At 36.4% G+C, this 19773-nt stretch overlaps 1 protein-coding gene across 6 annotated transcripts in view; it reads right to left on the reverse strand.

Annotated features, from left to right (window-relative positions):
• WAC (WW domain containing adaptor with coiled-coil) overlaps positions 1-19773 on the reverse strand; it is a 79171-nt gene that overhangs the window by 15798 nt on the left and 43600 nt on the right. For 4 of the 6 annotated variants that reach the window (XM_061126379.1, XM_061126380.1, XM_061126378.1 and 1 more), the window contains exons 4-7: positions 18674-18780; positions 14346-14461; positions 13674-13786; positions 8991-9299 (exon numbers count right to left, since the gene is read on the reverse strand). In XM_061126379.1, the coding sequence (XP_060982362.1) occupies positions 8991-9299; positions 13674-13786; positions 14346-14461; positions 18674-18780 (645 nt within the window). The remainder of the gene's footprint in view (positions 1-8990; positions 9300-13673; positions 13787-14345; positions 14462-18673; positions 18781-19773) is intronic. The other 2 variants (XM_061126382.1, XM_061126381.1) reach the window with 1 other exon arrangement.

Raw genomic sequence — 19773 nt, forward strand, 5'->3', positions numbered from 1 at the left:
AGCAGACTGCTTACCATGTTCAGCCTTGCTTTCAAACATTTGTTTGGAATCATAAACAAGTACAAAGAAACTTGAAGAAAATAAGATCTTCCTTATGAAAAGTTACTACATTTCATGAAGCAATTCTAGACAATAGCAGCAGTTTTCTCCAGATCATATCTTAAATTCAGCTTAAGGAATAAACAGTTTAAATATCTTAATGATGTTTAGAATGAAACAAGTTCTATTTTTACTTCCTTTATGAACAATTAAGTCAGTACTTATACTCCTCTGAAATGACCCTTTTGTTGCTTTTACTTAGGTTTTCTTCTGCCTTCAAGGACAGGAGTTGGAGAAGGTGTTGTTTCCAAATTTGTTTCAGTGCTGCTAAATCCAGACTGGAAAAACTAACAGGGGCTGGAAAGTTCTTCAGTGTTATTCCTCATTCCAGGAAAAGAAGAACACTCCAAAAGAGAAAACTAATACATATCTACTCCCACAGAGATAATGTAACAATGTAAATAAATGTTTATTTATCCTATGGATACATGTCTTTCACAGTTTTTAAGAGATTATTGATGAACAGTATGGAAACCAGTTGACACCACTCAATATTTATAGGAACCTTCAGCATGTAACATTTCTTAAGGCCAGAAATGCTCTTTTTTCAAAGGTTTGATTTTGAGAATGACTTTAGCAGAATTACTCATGAAGTTTAAAAACAAAAAGATATAAGAGCTCCACCCCAGTTCTAAGGAACAGAATGGGGGAGGGGGAGTCCAAGAGTATATATGGTAAACTTACAAGAGTTCTATGGGTGAATCTGGCACACCTTGCTGGTTATGAAAAAGAAAGATATTTAACTTTAAAACAAAAGGAAACAAAATCAAAACAAAATTTTGCACAAACATGAAGAAATAATGAAGAAAGGGCATGATCAAAGACAGGAAAGCTAAAATGCTTTTTCCAGGTAGTCTTCAGCATGCTATTTTCCAGCATGCTGTATGTTCACACTTTTTCAAACAGCTCCAGTCACCCTACTCTTCCTAAAAGACACACCTATACACATGCCCTCCCAAAACACATTACATCTTTAACATTTTTAATATTACTTGTCTCAATCTAGAAGTATAATTGAGAACAAGAGATCATATGTGATAATGAAAACATAAAATGCTACCCTGAAAGGTAGTCTTATCACTAAAATACAGAAGAAAGCTATTGGTTGGGTGTTGCTCCTCTACATTCAGAATGCCCTAGCACAGGTATTACTCAGCATCTTCTATTAGGGAGCTTATTATCTCTCCCTTTTATCAGAAAATGAACTCTTTCAGGAAAAGAAGTTTGTTGTATTTATCTCTGTAGCTCTAGTAGCAAAACATGATCCAGCACCAAAATGGCAACACCACATGCTTCCTGATTGATGCCAGACTCGGCAAGAAAGGGGCAGGTGCATGTGTACGTGGTCCTCTTCCTTAACCTCTAGGTTCAAACCTTAGAGTGGGGGAGAAAAGCCTAAGATCTCCAAAACAACTGATAAAGCAGACAATGACCAGCTTGCTTTATGTTATTTTTCATAAAGCCAAGTAATACTGTATAATCTTAGAAACAAATATAATTTATTTAGACTTAATTCGAAAAATCTGAATCTTAGAAAATACAAATAGTGACTTTAAGTAAAAAAACCAGTGCAGCGTTTTACATCCCAAACCCACTTCAAAAGCTTCTGCTTTGTAACATCAGCCTCTAGTCTATTCTTTAAATGAGAACCTTTGCAACTTCTCCTTTGCAACTTAATTTCGTAGGTTGCTTTAAACCTATTTTTTTCAGTTGTTGGCAAAGCAATGGTATCTAATTTTAGCTCCAGCATTTTTATTGTGTGTCTTTTTTTAAGGAAATGTAGCAATGTCGTCCTACCATATTTTAAATTTAAAATGAACTAAGTTACTTTCCTAACTGATATTTCAATCATTTGTAATTCTCTAACCAAGTCTTTAATATAAACCATGGAATAAGTATGTTACCCTTTGATTTTAAATTGGATATATTAGCTCTGAGAAAACTTTGTCTCTTTATGAATTAATCATTTAGATTCATTTATATTTCCAATTTTTACCAGTAGAGGGAGCAATTTACCAAACACTAGACCGTTCACACAGAAATGTTATCATAACCTAACTTTTCAAGCCTTAAGTAGTACCCACGCACCTCTTCTAATTATAGATACCCTTTCAAAATACTCAAGACAGCATATACTAAAGTCAAAATTTTCTGACCCATATTTTTCCAGTATGCCAAGTAACTCCTTCTCAATATGCGAAAAGGTCTAAAGAGATACTGCACTTAAAGAATAAAAGGTACTGACTACATTACTAAACAATTTCCTACAATATTCTGACAGTTGCTGCAATAATATTGAACAGGACACAGGAACAAAGCTCAAACAACTGATAATGAGGCAGCCTGCATGTTCCACTGTGTAGGAGTGGTTACACAGAGGGGTACAACATGGAGAAATAAGGGGAAAAAGTGTACAAGTGAAAAAAACCATGAAATAGCTAGGTGACAACACCTGGTATATAACCGGTCACTTCCTTTACTTTATAATTCATAATTTTAAATCTTGTCTGTCCATAACTTTTCTAGGCATTTAAAATGTACATAAAAATAGGTATGGTATTGCTATTTTATAACATTTATGCTTTTGCAACTTGGTTTTTTAATTCAATCAGGAAAATCATTGATAATACAAAGGATAAACCTACTTTAAAGCTTAACAGATTTTACTTAAGTGACCTCCATAATAATCATCTTACACACTTTTACCAACTGTCATTAATCTTAAGAGTGAAAAAAGTCATTTTAATTTCCAATACTGAATCAGTAATCTTTCTCTTGAACTTTCATGCTGATAAAATACACAACATACAATTAATCATTTTAACCATTTCTGGGTTTACAATCCAGTAGCATTAAGTGTATCACACTGACACACAGCCATCATAATTCACCTGCAGAACTTTCTCATCTTTCCAAACAAACACTCTACCCAATTAAATAAAGCTCCCCATCCCACAAACCCTAAGGAGGCACAGCTCTAGTCTGTGTTCATGAATCTGTCCATCTGGGCTGCCTCACAGAACTGGATCACAGTAGCTGTCCTTGTGTGTCGCTGAGCATGAGGTGTTTAAAGTTCATGCGTGCTGCAGTGTGTAGCCGTGCTGCAGTGTGTATCACAATCTTGCTCCTTTCTAAGGCTGAGTAATACTGCATGTAAATATATATATATATATATCACATTTTATTTACCCTGGGATTGTTTCCACCATTCAGCTATTGTGAACAGAGCTGTCTCGATCCTTGGTGTATAAATATCCATTTGATTCCGTGGCTTTCAATTCTTCTGATTACATTTAAGCAAGAATCACTGGACGATCCTATGGTAATTTTATCTTTCACCCATTGAGGAACTGCCAAACTGTAATCCACAGTGGCTGTGTTTCAATGTGTATAGAGGGATATTTCACTGTGGTCTGATTTGCTTTCACTATTGACTAATTATGCTGAGCACCGTTTTATGTGCTTATTGGCCATTAGATTATGTTCTCTGGAAAAATGTCTTTTGAACTCATTTGCCCATTTCTGAACTGGGCTGTTCACTTTCTCCTTGAGTAATATGACTGTATATTCAGGATATTAACCCCTGACCAGATGTAACTTAACAAATGTTTCCTCCCACTCCATGGGTGGTCTTTTCACTCTAGAGTGTCCTTTGAGGCACAGTTTTTAATTTTGATGAAGTCCAATTTACCTATTTTTTTTTTCTTCTGTTGCCAGTGCTTTCGGTGTCACTGGAGAAGGAAATGGCAACCCACTCCAGTATTCTTGCCTGGAAAATCCCATAGATGGAGGAGCCTGGTAGGCTACAGTCCATGGGGTCACAAAGAGTCAGACATGACTGAGCGACTTCACTTCTCCACTATCATATCCAAGATATCAGCACCAAATCCAGTGTCATAAAGACTTTACCTTGTTTTCTTCTGAGAGTTTTATAGTTTTTATCTCCTAAGTTAAGGCCTTTGTCCCATTTTGAGTAAATTTCTCTACTAAATTTCTCGTCTAAAGCAAGACGGGCAATTTAAAATTCCTCTTCTGTAATTGCTGGTTCATATCCTTTGCTCATTTCTCTACTGGATTGTTTTTTTCACACTGGATTGTTTTTTTCACACTGCTTTGATGAATTCTTAATGTATCCTTAACGTACTGTGTTTTAAATATGTTCCAAATATTCTCTACTAATTCGGTATTTGCTTTTCAACCTTTGTTTCTTGTATCTGTCATAGAGAAGTTTTATGAACGTTTTAAGGCAAATGTGTTTTGAGTCTGATTTAAAAGATCTTCCTTGACTCTCAAGTTATAAACAAATATTTTCTAATATTTTTTCACCACCAGTGTTCCCTCTGCCCCACTATTCAAAATGCCATCTTTATTAACATAATTTTAGTAAACTCACTAACTAAATCAGACTAACCACCCTCTCCCTGTTAAGGTCCCCAGTTATTCAAATATCTGAGTACCTCTATGGCCAACTGGTCTAATTTTACATGAATATTTAGTAATCCTAAAAATAGTTTAAAGCAAATCAAGGAAGGGCTGAATGGTGGGCCACTTAAAACCAGTTATGACCTCCTCTGTGGGCTTACTGCCTTATTAATATACACTGGAAAGTTTTTGAGTTCATTTTAATTTCACCCAGTCTACAAACATCATCGAACACAAAAAGGAAGTTTAGGTGACTAACTTATACCTCATATTAAGAATGACTAATCCCTTTCTCATTAGATTAAGACTACAGAAAGTGAAAGTCGCTCAGTCATGCCCGACACTTCACGACCCCATGGACTATACAATCCATGGAATTCTCTAGGCCAGAATATGGGAGTGGGTAGCCTCTCCCTTTTCCAGGGGATCTTCTCAACCCAGAGATCGAACCCAGGTCTCTTGCATTGCAGGGGGATTCTTATCAGCTGAGCCAAAAGACTACAGAACCAGCATGTAACTGACTGACTCTTTAGACATGCTAAATTTTCTGAGAAATTACTGAATGCCACTGATTAGGTCTGTTTCTGCAGCTACTATTTACTTTTCAAACGTATTGACATGAATAAACTATAACTCAAAATTATTAAATAAGAAATTTTAATCTCTTCTGACTTTGGCACTTGTTTGGCCAAATCAAAAAACAAGGACCTATGTCTCCTGCCTATTTTGTCATTTCACAAATCTGGAAAGGAGGGTGGAGTCAGGACCAGTTTAGGATGGTCAACAGGCTACCAATCTGTAAAAATTCAACTGCATCATTTTTTAGCACAGAGTTTCTCTGTACTTTGTTGTCCAATACAGTAATCTTGCCAACAGATGTTCAAATGTTACTGTAACAAAGATATAAACCTGTAAGGAGGTAACCTGACACCCTTGTTTCACCCTACCTAACACTAGAATTATTATTCTCTGCAAAACCAAACAGCTTCACAGCTTCTCCACACTTCTATCCCTCAAGCAAGCACAGACTGATCTGCCTTACGTTCTTTTTAATGGAAGATACACTGGCATTGCTGCTGCTGCTGCCGCGGCTGCTAAGCAGCTTCAGTCGTGTCCGACTCTGTGCGACCCCACAGACGGTAACCCAACAGGCTCCCCCGTCCCTGGGATTCTCCAGGCAAGAACACTGGAGACACTGGCATTACACAGACCTAAATCTATTTCTGGTTTCTTTAATTAGATCACAACATATGTAACACTTCTTCTGCAAATACATTTTTAAACCATGACCAAGGCAGGTGCTTCGCCAGCCCTCAACAGCACATTACCATGCTTTCAGTTATTTATTCACATATCACAAATACCAACTGGCTATTCTAGGGATATAGAAGTGGTCAGGACAGAGATCCTGCTCTTGTATTCTTTATTAGAGCATTCTATTGCTGACAACCTTAAAATACAGCTTAGCTACACTATCAGCACTTAAGACCAAGACCCATCTGTATGAACCACCAACCTCTTAATTATTTGTTAAGGAAAATCCAAACAAGGAAATCACTATGCTGATGAGAAGAATCAACAGGAAGCTTAACTGAAGTAACACAGATGTCTCCATTGAGGGAAAAAAATATATTTCAAATTAATGGACCTTTTTACAAATTTAGACTAACTGGAAAACAATCTGAAAAGATCCAAATTGTTACACAATTTATTTAAGGGAATAATACTGTTTCAATTCACATGCAAGGGGAAATACTTGGAAGTTAGTACTATTTTCCTTATACACACAGGCAATTTCAAGGTAATCAGGTTGCTTCCTAGAAGCTTAAAATTATATGTAAAAGTCTCACGTTAAGTTTGTGATCAGCAAAGACACTCTGTAGAATTTAAACATGAATTGATTTGTGATCTCTTTCATGACATACAGTTTTATGGAAGGAACATGGATTTTAGAGAAACCACATCTTACACCGTACGTTTAGACTTTAGGAATGTTCAGGCTTTTCATATCTAACAGACAATTCTTTTCCTCACAACGTTGTTTTAAAGAATAAGAGGTATACAAAACATTTAGCACCAAACTAGGTATACAGTTTACTTTTTATTATGTTAAGTTTCTCAGGAATGGTGCTTGAAGCTTTGAAGGAGAGCAGGGAGTGAAAAAAGTACAAAAAGCAATAAATCATAATGACTAACTCTACATAGGACCGTCTAATTGGAGGAACTAAAATAATAAAGTGGTAAGTGCAATTAACAGATCAAAAGAAAAGTGTTTGAGAGGTTAACTGACAATGAGAACAGAAGGACACCATAGCTGGCTCTGAAAAAAAAAAGAGTACTGAGTTCAACAGAATGGGAATGGAGGAAAGAATACATCCTTTTCAGCAAAGGATCAAACCATGAAAGAGCATAACATGATCTAAAAAGAAGTACAAGTTTTTAGCAGATGAATTATATAGCAAATGTAAGAGTAAAATACTGGAGATCAAGCTAGTTATGACAGACTGCAATCAGACTGTCAAGGACTTGCTGTTGTCTTATTGGGAAGTATGAACTTTGATCCTTTGGATAAACCACTAGAAAATTTTAAGCCATGAGAGACCACCACCCGGTATAATGATGTCACTGGTAAATGCAGAGACTGGGTAGAAGGAAGCACAGCAATTATCAGAGGTTATTTCAAGATCCATGATCCGAGTCTCATGGCAGTGACAGTAGCAAGAGGAAGGACATATACAAGTAAAATCTGGAAGAATCCAAGAGTTGCTGATGGATGGGCAGGGGTAGAAGGGCAAGAATGTTAAAGAACATGGAGTAGTTGGGAGGATAGTGTTATCGCTGAGAACCTACAAATTAGGGGAAAGGGAGGCATTTGGTACACATTAACTTCTGGATACCAACTACTTAGATAAGGAAGCAGACGTGTGTGAGTTAGAAATAAAGATTTGGGAGTCACTTATGTAGACAAAGTAGTCATAAGAATTGCCTGCCACCCAGCAAATGAGAACATGTTGGGGGGAAGAAAAAAGAAAAACAACACAGTAAGAGACTAAACTCTATTGATATTCAAGGAGCAAGAAGAGAAGAGTGGAGACGTTAAAGAGCAGCAGTGTTCTAGAAGTCAGGGAAGAAAAACTCCAAGATGAACGTAAGAGCGTAAAAAAAAGGCTGTTAAATGAACAAGAGGTAAAATGAGATAAATACCAAAGATCTTTTTTAAGGCCAAAGGATTTTTTTTTCAAACTGACAAAGGCTTTTAAAAAGAAAATGTTCTGTAACCAAAATAAAACTGACACAACTGGAAAGCCAAGCTTCCTTTAGAAAGTACTACTAACAGTTAATGCATTAAATCAGATTTTCTAAGAAACTGCCTTTTGGAAATTTAGTTCTGCGTCAGGGCAAATACAACTTGTACAATGAATTCTGATACACCATCTTTGGGAAATTTGACAACATTTGGAATACCCTGTTTATGTACTATGCACTATATGATAAAGCATGGTTTAATAATGTGTGAAAACTGCTACAGGGGAAATTCCAACAACATACATAAAAGGAGAGGAAACTAAAAACGAGAGGAAACCCAAATACTTAAATCCTTTGTCAACAAATTAAGTCAGTGTGAAACAGTGGACCAGACATTACAGTAAAAGCGTAAACACTCAATAGGTCCATGTCACATCTCCTAAATCCAAAAGAAAGAAAAATTCTTCAACAGTTAACTGATGCTAATCTGCTAATGAGTTTACTCATACTTGTTTACTTAATGCCTTTAAATTTCCTTAGTTTCATAAAACAGTCTTAAGTCTGGGACTGTGACTGGTCTATGCAAATATGCTTATCCCATCACCATGCTTCCCATTATCCATCATCTCCCAATTTTTTTCTAACTTTTTTGAACATTCTGTGGTTATTAGCACAGAGCTGGAATGTGGTTGCAAATTTTAACCTCTAGTCTTTCAACTAAGTCCTAGTTCAGACATAAGACTCCTTATCTTATGGCCCATAACTGAGCTGTCTAATTCACAAACTGAAACCAATAGTTGCATGTTACGTGGCAATGACAAGTTTTAAAATGTCTCTATTCGTATTAAATTTTAAGTGAAAATTGAGACAATTTCTTGACTAAATCATGAAGACAATTATCACAAAACACCCAAAATTACTTGTATACAAGTGTGATGGGACACTCATTTAGCTTTAATAAGTTGTTTTATCCATTACTGTTATAAATTAAGCACTTGACTTCAAAGTATTAAATGCAAAACCAGTTCTGAGGCTCCATAATTAAAAATGAAAAGAAAAAAACTAATTACGGCTAACTCAAGATCTAATCTATGCAGTAACATTCTAAAAGACTTTAAACGGATTTATAATTCAGAGTCTCACTGAAGCTGATGGAAATCATGTCATATAATCAGAAACTCACACTACAGTTCAACGTGCAGCATCTAGTAACAACGGCATACCTTTTCTTTCTGTTCTCTGAGCAGGGACAGAAGATGTGGGTGTAGGCAGTTTTGATAAAGTAGATGCTCCATTAGCATCAAATGATTTCTTTGGCTGGTGATCAGACTGTAGCGTAAATGGACTAGAAGGAACAGTGCTTGGGGCAGCAGTTGGATGAACCACTGGTTTGATGGGGTGCTGTACTGGCGTAGAACTACTGTGAGTCTCTGCTCTTGGCAGTCTGTAGTCTCTGTCATTGTGTCTGCTTGTCTGAGACAAAATATTCTGTGGGAGCAAACTACTGGCATCACTGGAATGCTTGTCTTCCACTTTAGTTCAGAGTTCGGAAAAAGAGATGTTGGAATGACGGAAGGGGGAAGAAAAAAGATTACGTTAGAATCCTGTCTTTAACATCAGCTAATTTAGCAACATACTTGTACTTACATCTTTTCTATAAAACTGCAAGCCCAGTTAGTGTCTGCAGTTTTACCACTAGCATACAAACATCCAAATACTGGAAGAGGAATTTCAGATCAACTGTAAATATTAATTCTATACTCAGATTTCAAGTGGGCTACTTGTTTTGGGGGATTCTTTAGAACCACACCATAGTTCAAACAGAACATTTTTTTAAAAGATCAATATATGGATTTATAACATTTTATTCAAATTTAAAAAAAAATTTTTAAAAACAGAAAAAGCAAACGATCCATTCTTTTAAAATATGGATCTTGGCTCTAATAATTGACTGTATCATCCACAGTGATTCAATTGCAAAGAATTATTACTTTGTTAGCCTGATTTTTCTGAATACTGAAGCGGTTAACTAGTGGGCTCTAAAGTTGTTGGTACTAGGGCTTAACCTCATTTAGGGATGGCTGAATTTATGAACAACTCTGTATTAAGTCAGTCAACTCATATTTTAAAAATGCTAACAAATACCAGAGTTAGTTAAAAATCAAGTTATAGATAATGCTATCTGAAAATAGAAGACCTACATCTGCAGCAAAGTCAGAAAAATATACTTGGGTATGTTAAAAACAGATCCTCTTCCAACTTAAAGCCACAAAAATAAATTTTAAACTGAAAAGTACTTTTGCTTCCACAAAATAAGTACAAAAGAAGGAAAATCTGAACAATCACAGTTAAAGAAAATTTGTATTTATAAAAAATTCTCCAGCCTTAATTACAATAGTCTCCCCAGTAACTAAAGGATTAAAGCAACTTCCATGTAGAAAAACATCTTAAGATTCAAGCACGTGATTACCAAAGGATGCCCTCCCTGTTGAATGCAGTGTCATTTTTTCCCAACTCATGGTTCCTCCAAGTCTAGAGGCCACAAGAGCACAAAGAAGGAAGTATGCTTAAACTACAAGTCAGTTTTTAAGTTGGCAATGTACACCTTCTAACATTATAGCCAAACAAAAGGTACTTGGTATAGTACTGGATACTGTCAAAAAAAAAACTTTAGTCATTATCAAAACAAGGTCTTCTTACTTGAAGACTTAATTAATGAAAATCAGGGTTACAACAGATGCATTTATTATTGTACCAGAAAAATAAACAGACTGAGCTGCCACAGCAGATTACAAACATCTGTTCCATGATATTAACTTATCAGTAAACTATCAACTTGAGTGCACATACAAATTAAAAGTTTATTCTAGAGTTTCTTCCTGAAAAGAATACGACCCACAAGCTTTTAGAGACAGGTTTAACAGTTTAAAAAAAAACAAAACATGCCCAATTCCCATCAACCTTGTCACTTTCCTCATGAAGGAAATGCCCTTTAATGTTCTATATGACTACAGCCAAAATCTATCAAGTATTCGTATGAAAATTAAAGATACTTCTCACATGTGTAAACTTTGGGGGGCGGGGGGTGGGGCAGACACAGCAGCAGCATCACAGCAAATGAGAACGCTATGGCCTCAACAACTCAAGATGAAACACGGTTAAAGTGACTTGATCTGCACATCCCCACAACAAGAACACTAAGCAAGTGTCTGGAGACACTTCTGGTTGTCACGACTGGGGCAAGGAGAGGAGTGCCACTGGGATCTTATGTGTGGAGGTGGGAACAAGCTCTACATTCTACAATAGAGCACAGAATCCACCAAGAATGACCTGACCCAGAATGTCAGTAGTGTCACTGTTGAAGAACACCAAGTTAAAGTTTCTCTAACCACAGAGCAACCACTCTACACAGATTAAAGATTAAAAAAACAAACAAAACACAATACAACCACATCAGTGCAATTACAGCAGCAGTGATATCAAATTTAAAATTTCACCCATACAACTTCAGGGTCAAATTGTGGATTATTTCCAACACTGCCAAAAAACCCAAAACCCCAAAAATGCTCTTAAAAATCCTTTCTTCTACATTTCTCTCTTTAGATGTAAAGTGTTCCCAATCCTTCCTGCTCCCTGCTCCACACCTCTTTAGTGGGCTGTTAGGAAGAACAAAGCTTTAAGTGCTACCTGACATGCATACCACTGTACCAGACACAGGGGAAACTCCCAGCAGTTTTTGGTAGACAAAGTTAAGTACTTCAAAGGCTTAGTAACTATTACTCTCAACCAGGTAATCAGTTGACCAATTTAAAAAAAAAAAAAAGTAGCAGCAGCAGTACAGCAAAAGCCCTTTCTCAAACATTACTTAAAACTCAAAAAGTATAATACATGACTACATTTCAACACAAACACAGGCCCACTCTCCTCCTCTACACTCCTAGGAATTTAACTAAGGAAGTAATCAGGTAAGTGGGCAAACACAGGAATAGCAGCACTGTTTACTATAGGAAAGAGCTGAAAACCATGCCAGTCTCCACAGAGAGAGGATTATCTACCGAACATGAGCATGTTCAAAAAAGGGAACAGCATGTAGTCAACATAATATATGTTAAATTATAAAATGACAAACAAACATATGTTTGGGGGAAAAAAAAATTTTTTTTTGGCAGTGCCTTAAGTCATGCAGAATCATAGTTCCTCAACCAGCAATCAAACCCCCACTCCCTACAGTGGAAGCACGAGTCTTAACCACTGGATCGCCTGGGAAGTCCTATATCCTTGAAACATTACTGAACAGAAGGTTAAGAACAGTAACATAATCTGATTTTGATATAAAATACATACACATGTAGTTTTTATTTTATTATATGCAGCTAGAAAAAAAGTTTATGTCCCCAAGTATTCCTGAATCAGGAGATTAAAATATTTTCCCTCCTTCATTTTTAGTAACAAACATTGTCTAAGTTCTGAAATCATAAAGAAGAAAATCTGACTCACTCCTCCTGAAAGTAAAAGCTACACAGAGATAATTTAAAAATACAACTATTGTTTTATTTTCTTAAAGATATTTTTTAAGCACACAAAACTTGTGTTTTCACTTCTGTCAACATTTCTATCAGATCTCTAATTACCCGCAAGAGAGGACAAGGGCCTAGGTTATTTTGGAAGGAACAGACACACTAGATGGCAATCTTTTCCTCTCTGGGAACCACCAGCCTCTTATGTGGAGAGGCCTGCCCCAATAACTAAAATATGTTATCTTTACATCCAACTAGCCACTCTTCCTGGATACCCATAGTTGGTTCAAGAGGACCACAAGCTGGGCACTATGTATTTTTTTAATCTGGAAGGAAAAGCCACTCATTTTTAGTTACTCACCAAAAGTCAGTTACTTAAGTAAAATGAGACTACAACCAAGCCTTCTGTCTCAAAATACAATATTCTTAATTTCTTGAGTACCTTAAACCATTTTTATTTTCTAAAAATCAAGTACAATTTAATATAACAAATTTAATGTTTCCAGAAACACATTTTAAACATTCAGCCCTACAGAACTATATTATCTGTTTCACCTTAAATAACTTTTCCCATCAAAAGTTCAATATCCTTTATTGGGACCAAATATATCCCTACTTTTTTGAGTTACAGAATGAGAACTCAAATATGCTTAAGTCTGAGAATTTCCAAAACACATCTTAAAATTCTCAAAACTTGATAAAGAGCCTAAGAATTCTATGTGGCATTTAAATTTTATTCTGGGCAAGACAAGTCACTGGGAATAGAACATATGTGGTAAAATCTTTAAATTCAAACTTTATTTGAATTAAAAAAATAAATTTATGTTACCCATATTGTCCAACTTGGACAAAATCTGACCTTTAGAGAACATGAAGATATGCCCACGGTACCGAGATAGCACACAGATCTATGATCATTATGAAACCATTTCCAAATACAAGGATAAACAAGTTTCTCACTGGCAACACAAAAACAGGTATTTCATGTCACTATCTGTGTACCTTTGATTTAATTATTAGATTGAAATCCAGGAAGGTTTGCAGTGTCCAGTTTAAATGGGGGGAGGGAGATGTTGTGGCGGCTCCTGTTTTAAGAAGTGAATCCACAACATGAAATTTTACTTTTTAACCAACTCAGTGGCATCATAGCCATTATGAGTAGTGATGAATACACAGGTGTATTCATTCTACTATATACTATTCTATTATACACTCTTTCCCTTTGCAAGAAACAAAATAATGTAGGTTACAAGGACAGATCCAGCATAAAAGAAAAGACTTGTTATGTTTCTATTTTACATTCTAAGTGGCTATGCACATATATCTGTAAACAAACTACTGAAATGAATTCAACACTACATTAGTTCAAAGAAAAAAATCAATACTTACTTCCACTGGCAAACCCACTAGTGGCTGTTGCTTGCATCACCTCTCTTCTGTAATCTCTATCTTTTGGGAAGCTATTAACTGCCATCTTGTTTGCTTCTTTTTGTCTCTGTTCTCTAAAAATGAAAGATAAACCCATAAAAATTACAACAGATACAATGAATCTAACTTAACACGTCTGGTCAAATGTGTAAGGAAACAGTACACTGAACATCAAAGAACAAGGCAGTGATGTCATGTAACTGGTGTGGGACCTGGGACATAGCAACAGCAGTAATGCTTCTTACTGATGGCGACATTACGCTGATTTACATGCCATGAACCCCACAACTATACACAGTAACAATAATTCTACATTCTATATGAAACACTGTCCTACAAGACAAAGATTTCTAATACAAATTATAGAAAAGATGAATAAATGTAGATCAATATGTTTTAAAATTAAACATTCTGTTTACAAGGACCTTGTGGACAGCTGCTCATCTGTCCTAGTTTTTTTGGTTTGTTTTTTAAGAGAAATTATGGAAAACACAGACAATGGGTCAACATTTCAATTAAGAAGAGAAGTGATGAACAGCACACTAAGAAACCTAAATTTAGAATGTTTAGCGCCCTAGGATGTTAGCCTGTAGAATCAAGAGTGAGAAATACTGTTCAATTAAGCACAAATACCTTTCAAGCCACTCTTTTGGTTTTTCCCACTGTGAAACTTCTGTTCGACAATTGTAGTAGTATTTTTTCCCAGAAGAGCTAATATGCTCAGACCAGTCATCTGCAGAATCATAAGGCTTAAAAAAAATTAGAAAATGTTAGTGTAATTTAATCACTTGATATATCAAGAATGTAAATGGTTTTATAAGTACACATAGGGGAAAGACTTGAGACAAAGGTACCCTCATCTGAGATGGAATCATCTGCATGTATATTTAGGAGATCTTAGTCTAAGAAAACCTTCAACTAACAATGGAACACCCTATAAAGTATCAAATTAACATCATACTGACCTTAGAAAAGCATTACAAAACCCACATTACCACAATTTTAACTGCTGACGTCTAGTCACACAGAGAATCCAGTCTCAACTGGCTGACTTGATGGCATGAGAGCACATCAGTTCTGAACACTTTAAGGCACAACAGTAATCAGTGTAACAGAGAACAACCTGCTTGTACTCACGGTTACTTAGTGGGGGGGGGGGGGGGGGGGAGCACACACAGAAAAGCTTCGGTATAAACACAGGATATTAAAAGCTATGAATTTGCTCCAGCTTCACAATCCACAAGACATGTCAAGTATTAACTGAACTTGTCTCACACAACATACAGGATCAGCAGCATCACTCATTTTCCCAGAACTAAAATTGGTCTGTCTTAGTTCTCAGATTCAGTCTCTTGCTAGTCATTTCACAGACACTAAAATTATCAGGAAATTAAAAATTATCTGAAAGGCCCATTTCTCATGGAATTAATCTCAACAATGTAATGTTTAACTGCCTGCACTGGCTCCAGGAAATCTGGTAGAAATCCTAGTATTACATGAATTTATTGATAACTGTTTACCAAGGAGCTCTGAGATTAAAATGAAGCAAGGGTTATACTTTGGGAATTCATCCTTCCTTGCTCACCATTGTGCAGAGGGACACAATTTGAACACTTCAGGAAACAAATTCTTATGCACTGCCTACTCAACTTGAATTTAGCACATAGGAACAAGCACAGAGAACACGTCCATACATCACAAAACTAAACAGTGACAGGAGAAAAGATCAAAACTCAGGCTTCCAGGTATCTATTATTCCCATTAAATCAACACCAATTTTGGAAATGTGTAACAATTTTGAGCATAGCTGAAGAAACCCTGCAGATTCTGCTCTCAGGCTGTTTCAAAATTGTGAAGCTGCTGGAAATCAGCCCAGTGCTTCCAAACTTCTAGAGATCAGGGAAGAGTTAATTCTCAACACCCCACCTGACTCTAGCCAGGAAAAGGCTTCACCAGGCTGCAGGAACCCAATCCAGAAGGCAAAATTCAAAAGGGTTCTTCTCTACCATCTACCACCCCCCAGATCTAAATTATTATGCCAACAAAGCCCTCTATGGATGTATTTGCAAGATTTGGTTTCCTGGGCAGGCAATTACATGGGATTACTAGTTTGGTCTAAAGAGGATGAAGGAGATTTGGTCTAAAGGTGGACAGAGGACACCAGAGTAGAACAGAGAGGTCTAAGCCAGTGCTCTTCAAAAGTGATGGTTATGTCAACTGTGACCTGTCCTGGAGGAGACAAGGAGCTTGCATCAGAATATATATCAACACATTGCTCCCAAGCCGAAGGTCTTGCTTTAAACAACACACACATACCACAGCTCAACTAAAGAGTGTTATTTAATGAAAACTAATTTCCACTGTGGCACAACCTGCAGGACAGTGAGTTAAAAGTTCACAGACCAGAAGCTTGAAGAGCATGGGTCTATCAAATCCTAGGTTAGTACAAGTTAATATCTTACTTAACAAAATGTGCTCCAGGGTACAGCATTACAATCACATACTAGTAATTTAAGTTCATCTTCTCCACCCTATTTCTATCTCCCAAAACAGGTTAAGGAAGAAACCTTTTAAAGAAATGGAAATTATTTAAATGCTGATATGCAAAAGCAGGTGTTAAATGTTTTTCCCATTGTATTATTTTCCACTTTACTGAGGTGTAATTGACAAATATAATTGTAAGATATTTTATTTAACCTGGGTTAAAATAATGTGTTTTTTTAACCTGGGCTACCTAATATTCATCTGTTCGTCTCTTTCATTACAAAAATATTAATGAACAGTGATTTTATATTTTACTTTACTACTCAGAATTAGAAGTGATTTCAAGACATGGTTTGAAAGTAATCTTCAGATTACTAATGTTCAAAAGCCAGCTTCTCAGGTAACATTAAACTCAGTTTGTAAAAAAAAGTGCCACGCCCATTGGGTACATTATGATGAAAAAGACCACCACTTGAAGGTTAATTATATACCTAGAGTTGAAATTTACAGAAGGGGAACCTTGATTCTAAAAACACATGACATTTAATCCATCTTCTGTTGTCACTCACATAGTGAAATCCCCTGACACCCTTAAGAATCTGGATGCTGCAAACTTTCTGATGCCCATTATTTACACTCTCTGATTTCATTATGCCAATCCATTTCCTGAAAATCAAGATAATCAGAAACCGTTTTTCCGAATTTTTTTTTCACCAAAACAATGTCCACAAGGCCCGCCTCTGTCCTAACAGCATATGAATACGAAATCTAAATCGTCAGTGATGAAGGGAACATTAGGTTAGTGCTAGACTGTTAAATTAATGGGGCTATTTTTCACAAAAATGAATACTCATTGTAAAATACTGAGTATATTTCTTAGTGAAAATGATTCAGCAGAAGCAGTGTGATGATAACACCTGTCAAAGTTTATCAAGCTGCTGTCTGGATCTCAATACCATCCTTCTATGTTCTGTGATGCTAAGGCTGGGACAATGCAAATTACATTCTATTTAGTCAGCTAGCTTTCTGTAAGAGTCTGCCAATACCAGACATTACAGGAGGACTGAAGGGCAGGAGAAAGCAGCCACAGGGGATGCCAGTTTCCAGCTCTCAATCCAGAATCAGAAACAGCTTCATTATACCCCTCAGAGAACTGTGCAGGGCTCCTCCTTTGAGCAGTTAGGTTCTGATAACCCCCAACCTCTTCCTTTTGTTCCCAGTCCTCAGGGATAATCACTATCTATGCTACTTCTTGTTTTCTGTGTTTGAAGTTCTCTGTGCTAAAATAACTCAGCAGGATTTGTTTTCCTGAACAGACCCTAATACTTAAAACTTTTTATGAAAGTCGTTGATGTCCCAATTTTCTATGGAAATGTACTAATCACACTGATTCAGCAAGAGACAAAAAAATAATAAACCCCAAGAGTTTTCAATACCACTTAAGGTATGATAACCACCTGAATAACCAAGGCAATGCCTGCTGGATTCAACCAATACTTCCATGGCCTTTCAGTTAGTTGTCCTTTCATCCTTCCTGTAATGGTTTTTCCACACTGCTATCTGATGGTTTTTAAATAGCAAATACAGTACTTCCTGACTAGGCCCTTGAGGATCTCTCCACTGCCTTCACATACAGTCCACGATCCTTGGGAAGCAGAGAACACTGTGTGATCTGGCCCCATTCTCTCTGTAACCTGAGCTCCTACCATTTCTCCACACCAGCAAAACCTGTGTTCTGCAAACAAAGTGCTTCTTCACATTTCTGTGTCTTTGTGGGTGCTGTTCCTTTCCACGCTACACGAATTCCAGGCCTCTTCCACGACATGGGTTACAGGCAGCCTGCTGGCCAGCACAGCCTCTTCACCCAGGCTCAGTCCCCTCTTGAGGGCTCCCCCAGGACCTTAACATGCACTGATCTAATGGTTTACCGACCTATAGTCAGTCTCCATATTTTTTTTAGTTCTATACATCAAAAATCTAGCATCTGCTTGCAAAGTTGAAATCTTACTTTTGCATGAATGTATTAGAACTTTCATTTGATTCCTAACTTTAAAAAGTTCAAACTACTTCATTAACAATTACTTCATTTTTAGAAAAACCTACAATCCCTCACTGGGTTTCATGCCTTTCAGGACCAAGACCTCTATTATCACTAATGTCTTGTAGGGTATATAACATATAGTAGATACTCAAGTTACAGATTTTAAAAACAGAAGTTTATAGATTATGAAAAATATAAGCTCAAGTCAAGACACAAGTTTCACAATCTGAAGTTCTCTGTATCTCAAGTATCACAATGGTAAATTTTGCTCCACAAAAGAATGCTAATGAAACAGTATCAAGATGGCATATTCAGACTCTCCTCAATTTTAATATTAAAGCTAGCTCATTAGTTCAGGTGCATTAAGATCAACTTTGATTTTTAAAAATTTTGCAATATATTCAAAAAACAAAACCGCAAACGATTATATACTTACTGCATCTGAAGTTTTGCTTGGATTATTGCTTGGATTAGAAGAATGTGAATTTGAACTATGAAGAGCACTGTGGTTGTGTGAATTTTCTTGGGGAGAGTAACTGGTCCCTTTAAAAAATAAAAAGCAAAGAGAATTTTAAGTAAGTCATAGCTGATGTTTATACTGGGCTTCTGTCATACTACAGATATATCACTAATTCATCATTGCAAAAGTGAATTTTTATCATTTCTAGCAAACTGTAGGTTTTTTTTAAAAAAAATTAAAAGTTATATGAAAGACACAACATACATAGAAAAAAGGCCAAAAGTTCCACTAACGAGAGAACAAAAGTGACAATTAGCCAATCATCCACTGTCCATGGAATTCTCCAGGCAAGAATATTGGACTCGGTTGCCATTCCCTTCCCTAGGGAATCCACCCAACCCAGGGATCAAACCCAGGTTTCCTGTATTGCAGGTAGATTCTTTACCGTCTGAGCCACCAGGGAAGCCTCAATTATCCAGTAGGTTTTTGCAATTACTTTTCAAGTTCTTAAACAGTTTTCCACACTTGCTCTTTAAAGTTTTAACAAATTTTAACTAAAACAGTATAAAATTTTCAAAAAGTTAAGTTTCAGGGAAGGTGCTTGCTTTCAAGATGATGAAAATGACATCATATCTCCTCACAACAGGATAAGTTGCTTTAAAGTAAACATAAAATAAAGAATTTTATGAACCATGACCATCAGGGATGCCAGTTTCATCTTAAGAAAAGCCAAGATCTAAAAATCCAGACTTTATTAGTAATACAAAAAGCTCCACTACAAAAGTCTGTTAGTATTTCAGTTTCATTCCATGTATTTTTCATCATAAAGGTAACATAATTCAACTTTCCACCTACTCCTTGTCCCAAAAAATGAACTGGCAAGTGGTATGGAGGCTACAAGATAATGAACAAAAGCTGGAAGCAGGAAGAGCAATTTAGATGGTCCAGTGGTCCTGGAAAATTAGCAGTCAGAATCACGTTGGTTATGAGAAGAATTTAGTAAGAATTAACTATTTCAATCAACAACTACAGGCCTACCTTTGTTTTATTGGGATCTACTTTACTGCACTTCAAAG

Source organism: Dama dama, chromosome 23 (genome assembly GCF_033118175.1).
Source record: "Dama dama isolate Ldn47 chromosome 23, ASM3311817v1, whole genome shotgun sequence".
NCBI classification, from domain to species: domain Eukaryota; kingdom Metazoa; phylum Chordata; class Mammalia; order Artiodactyla; family Cervidae; genus Dama; species Dama dama.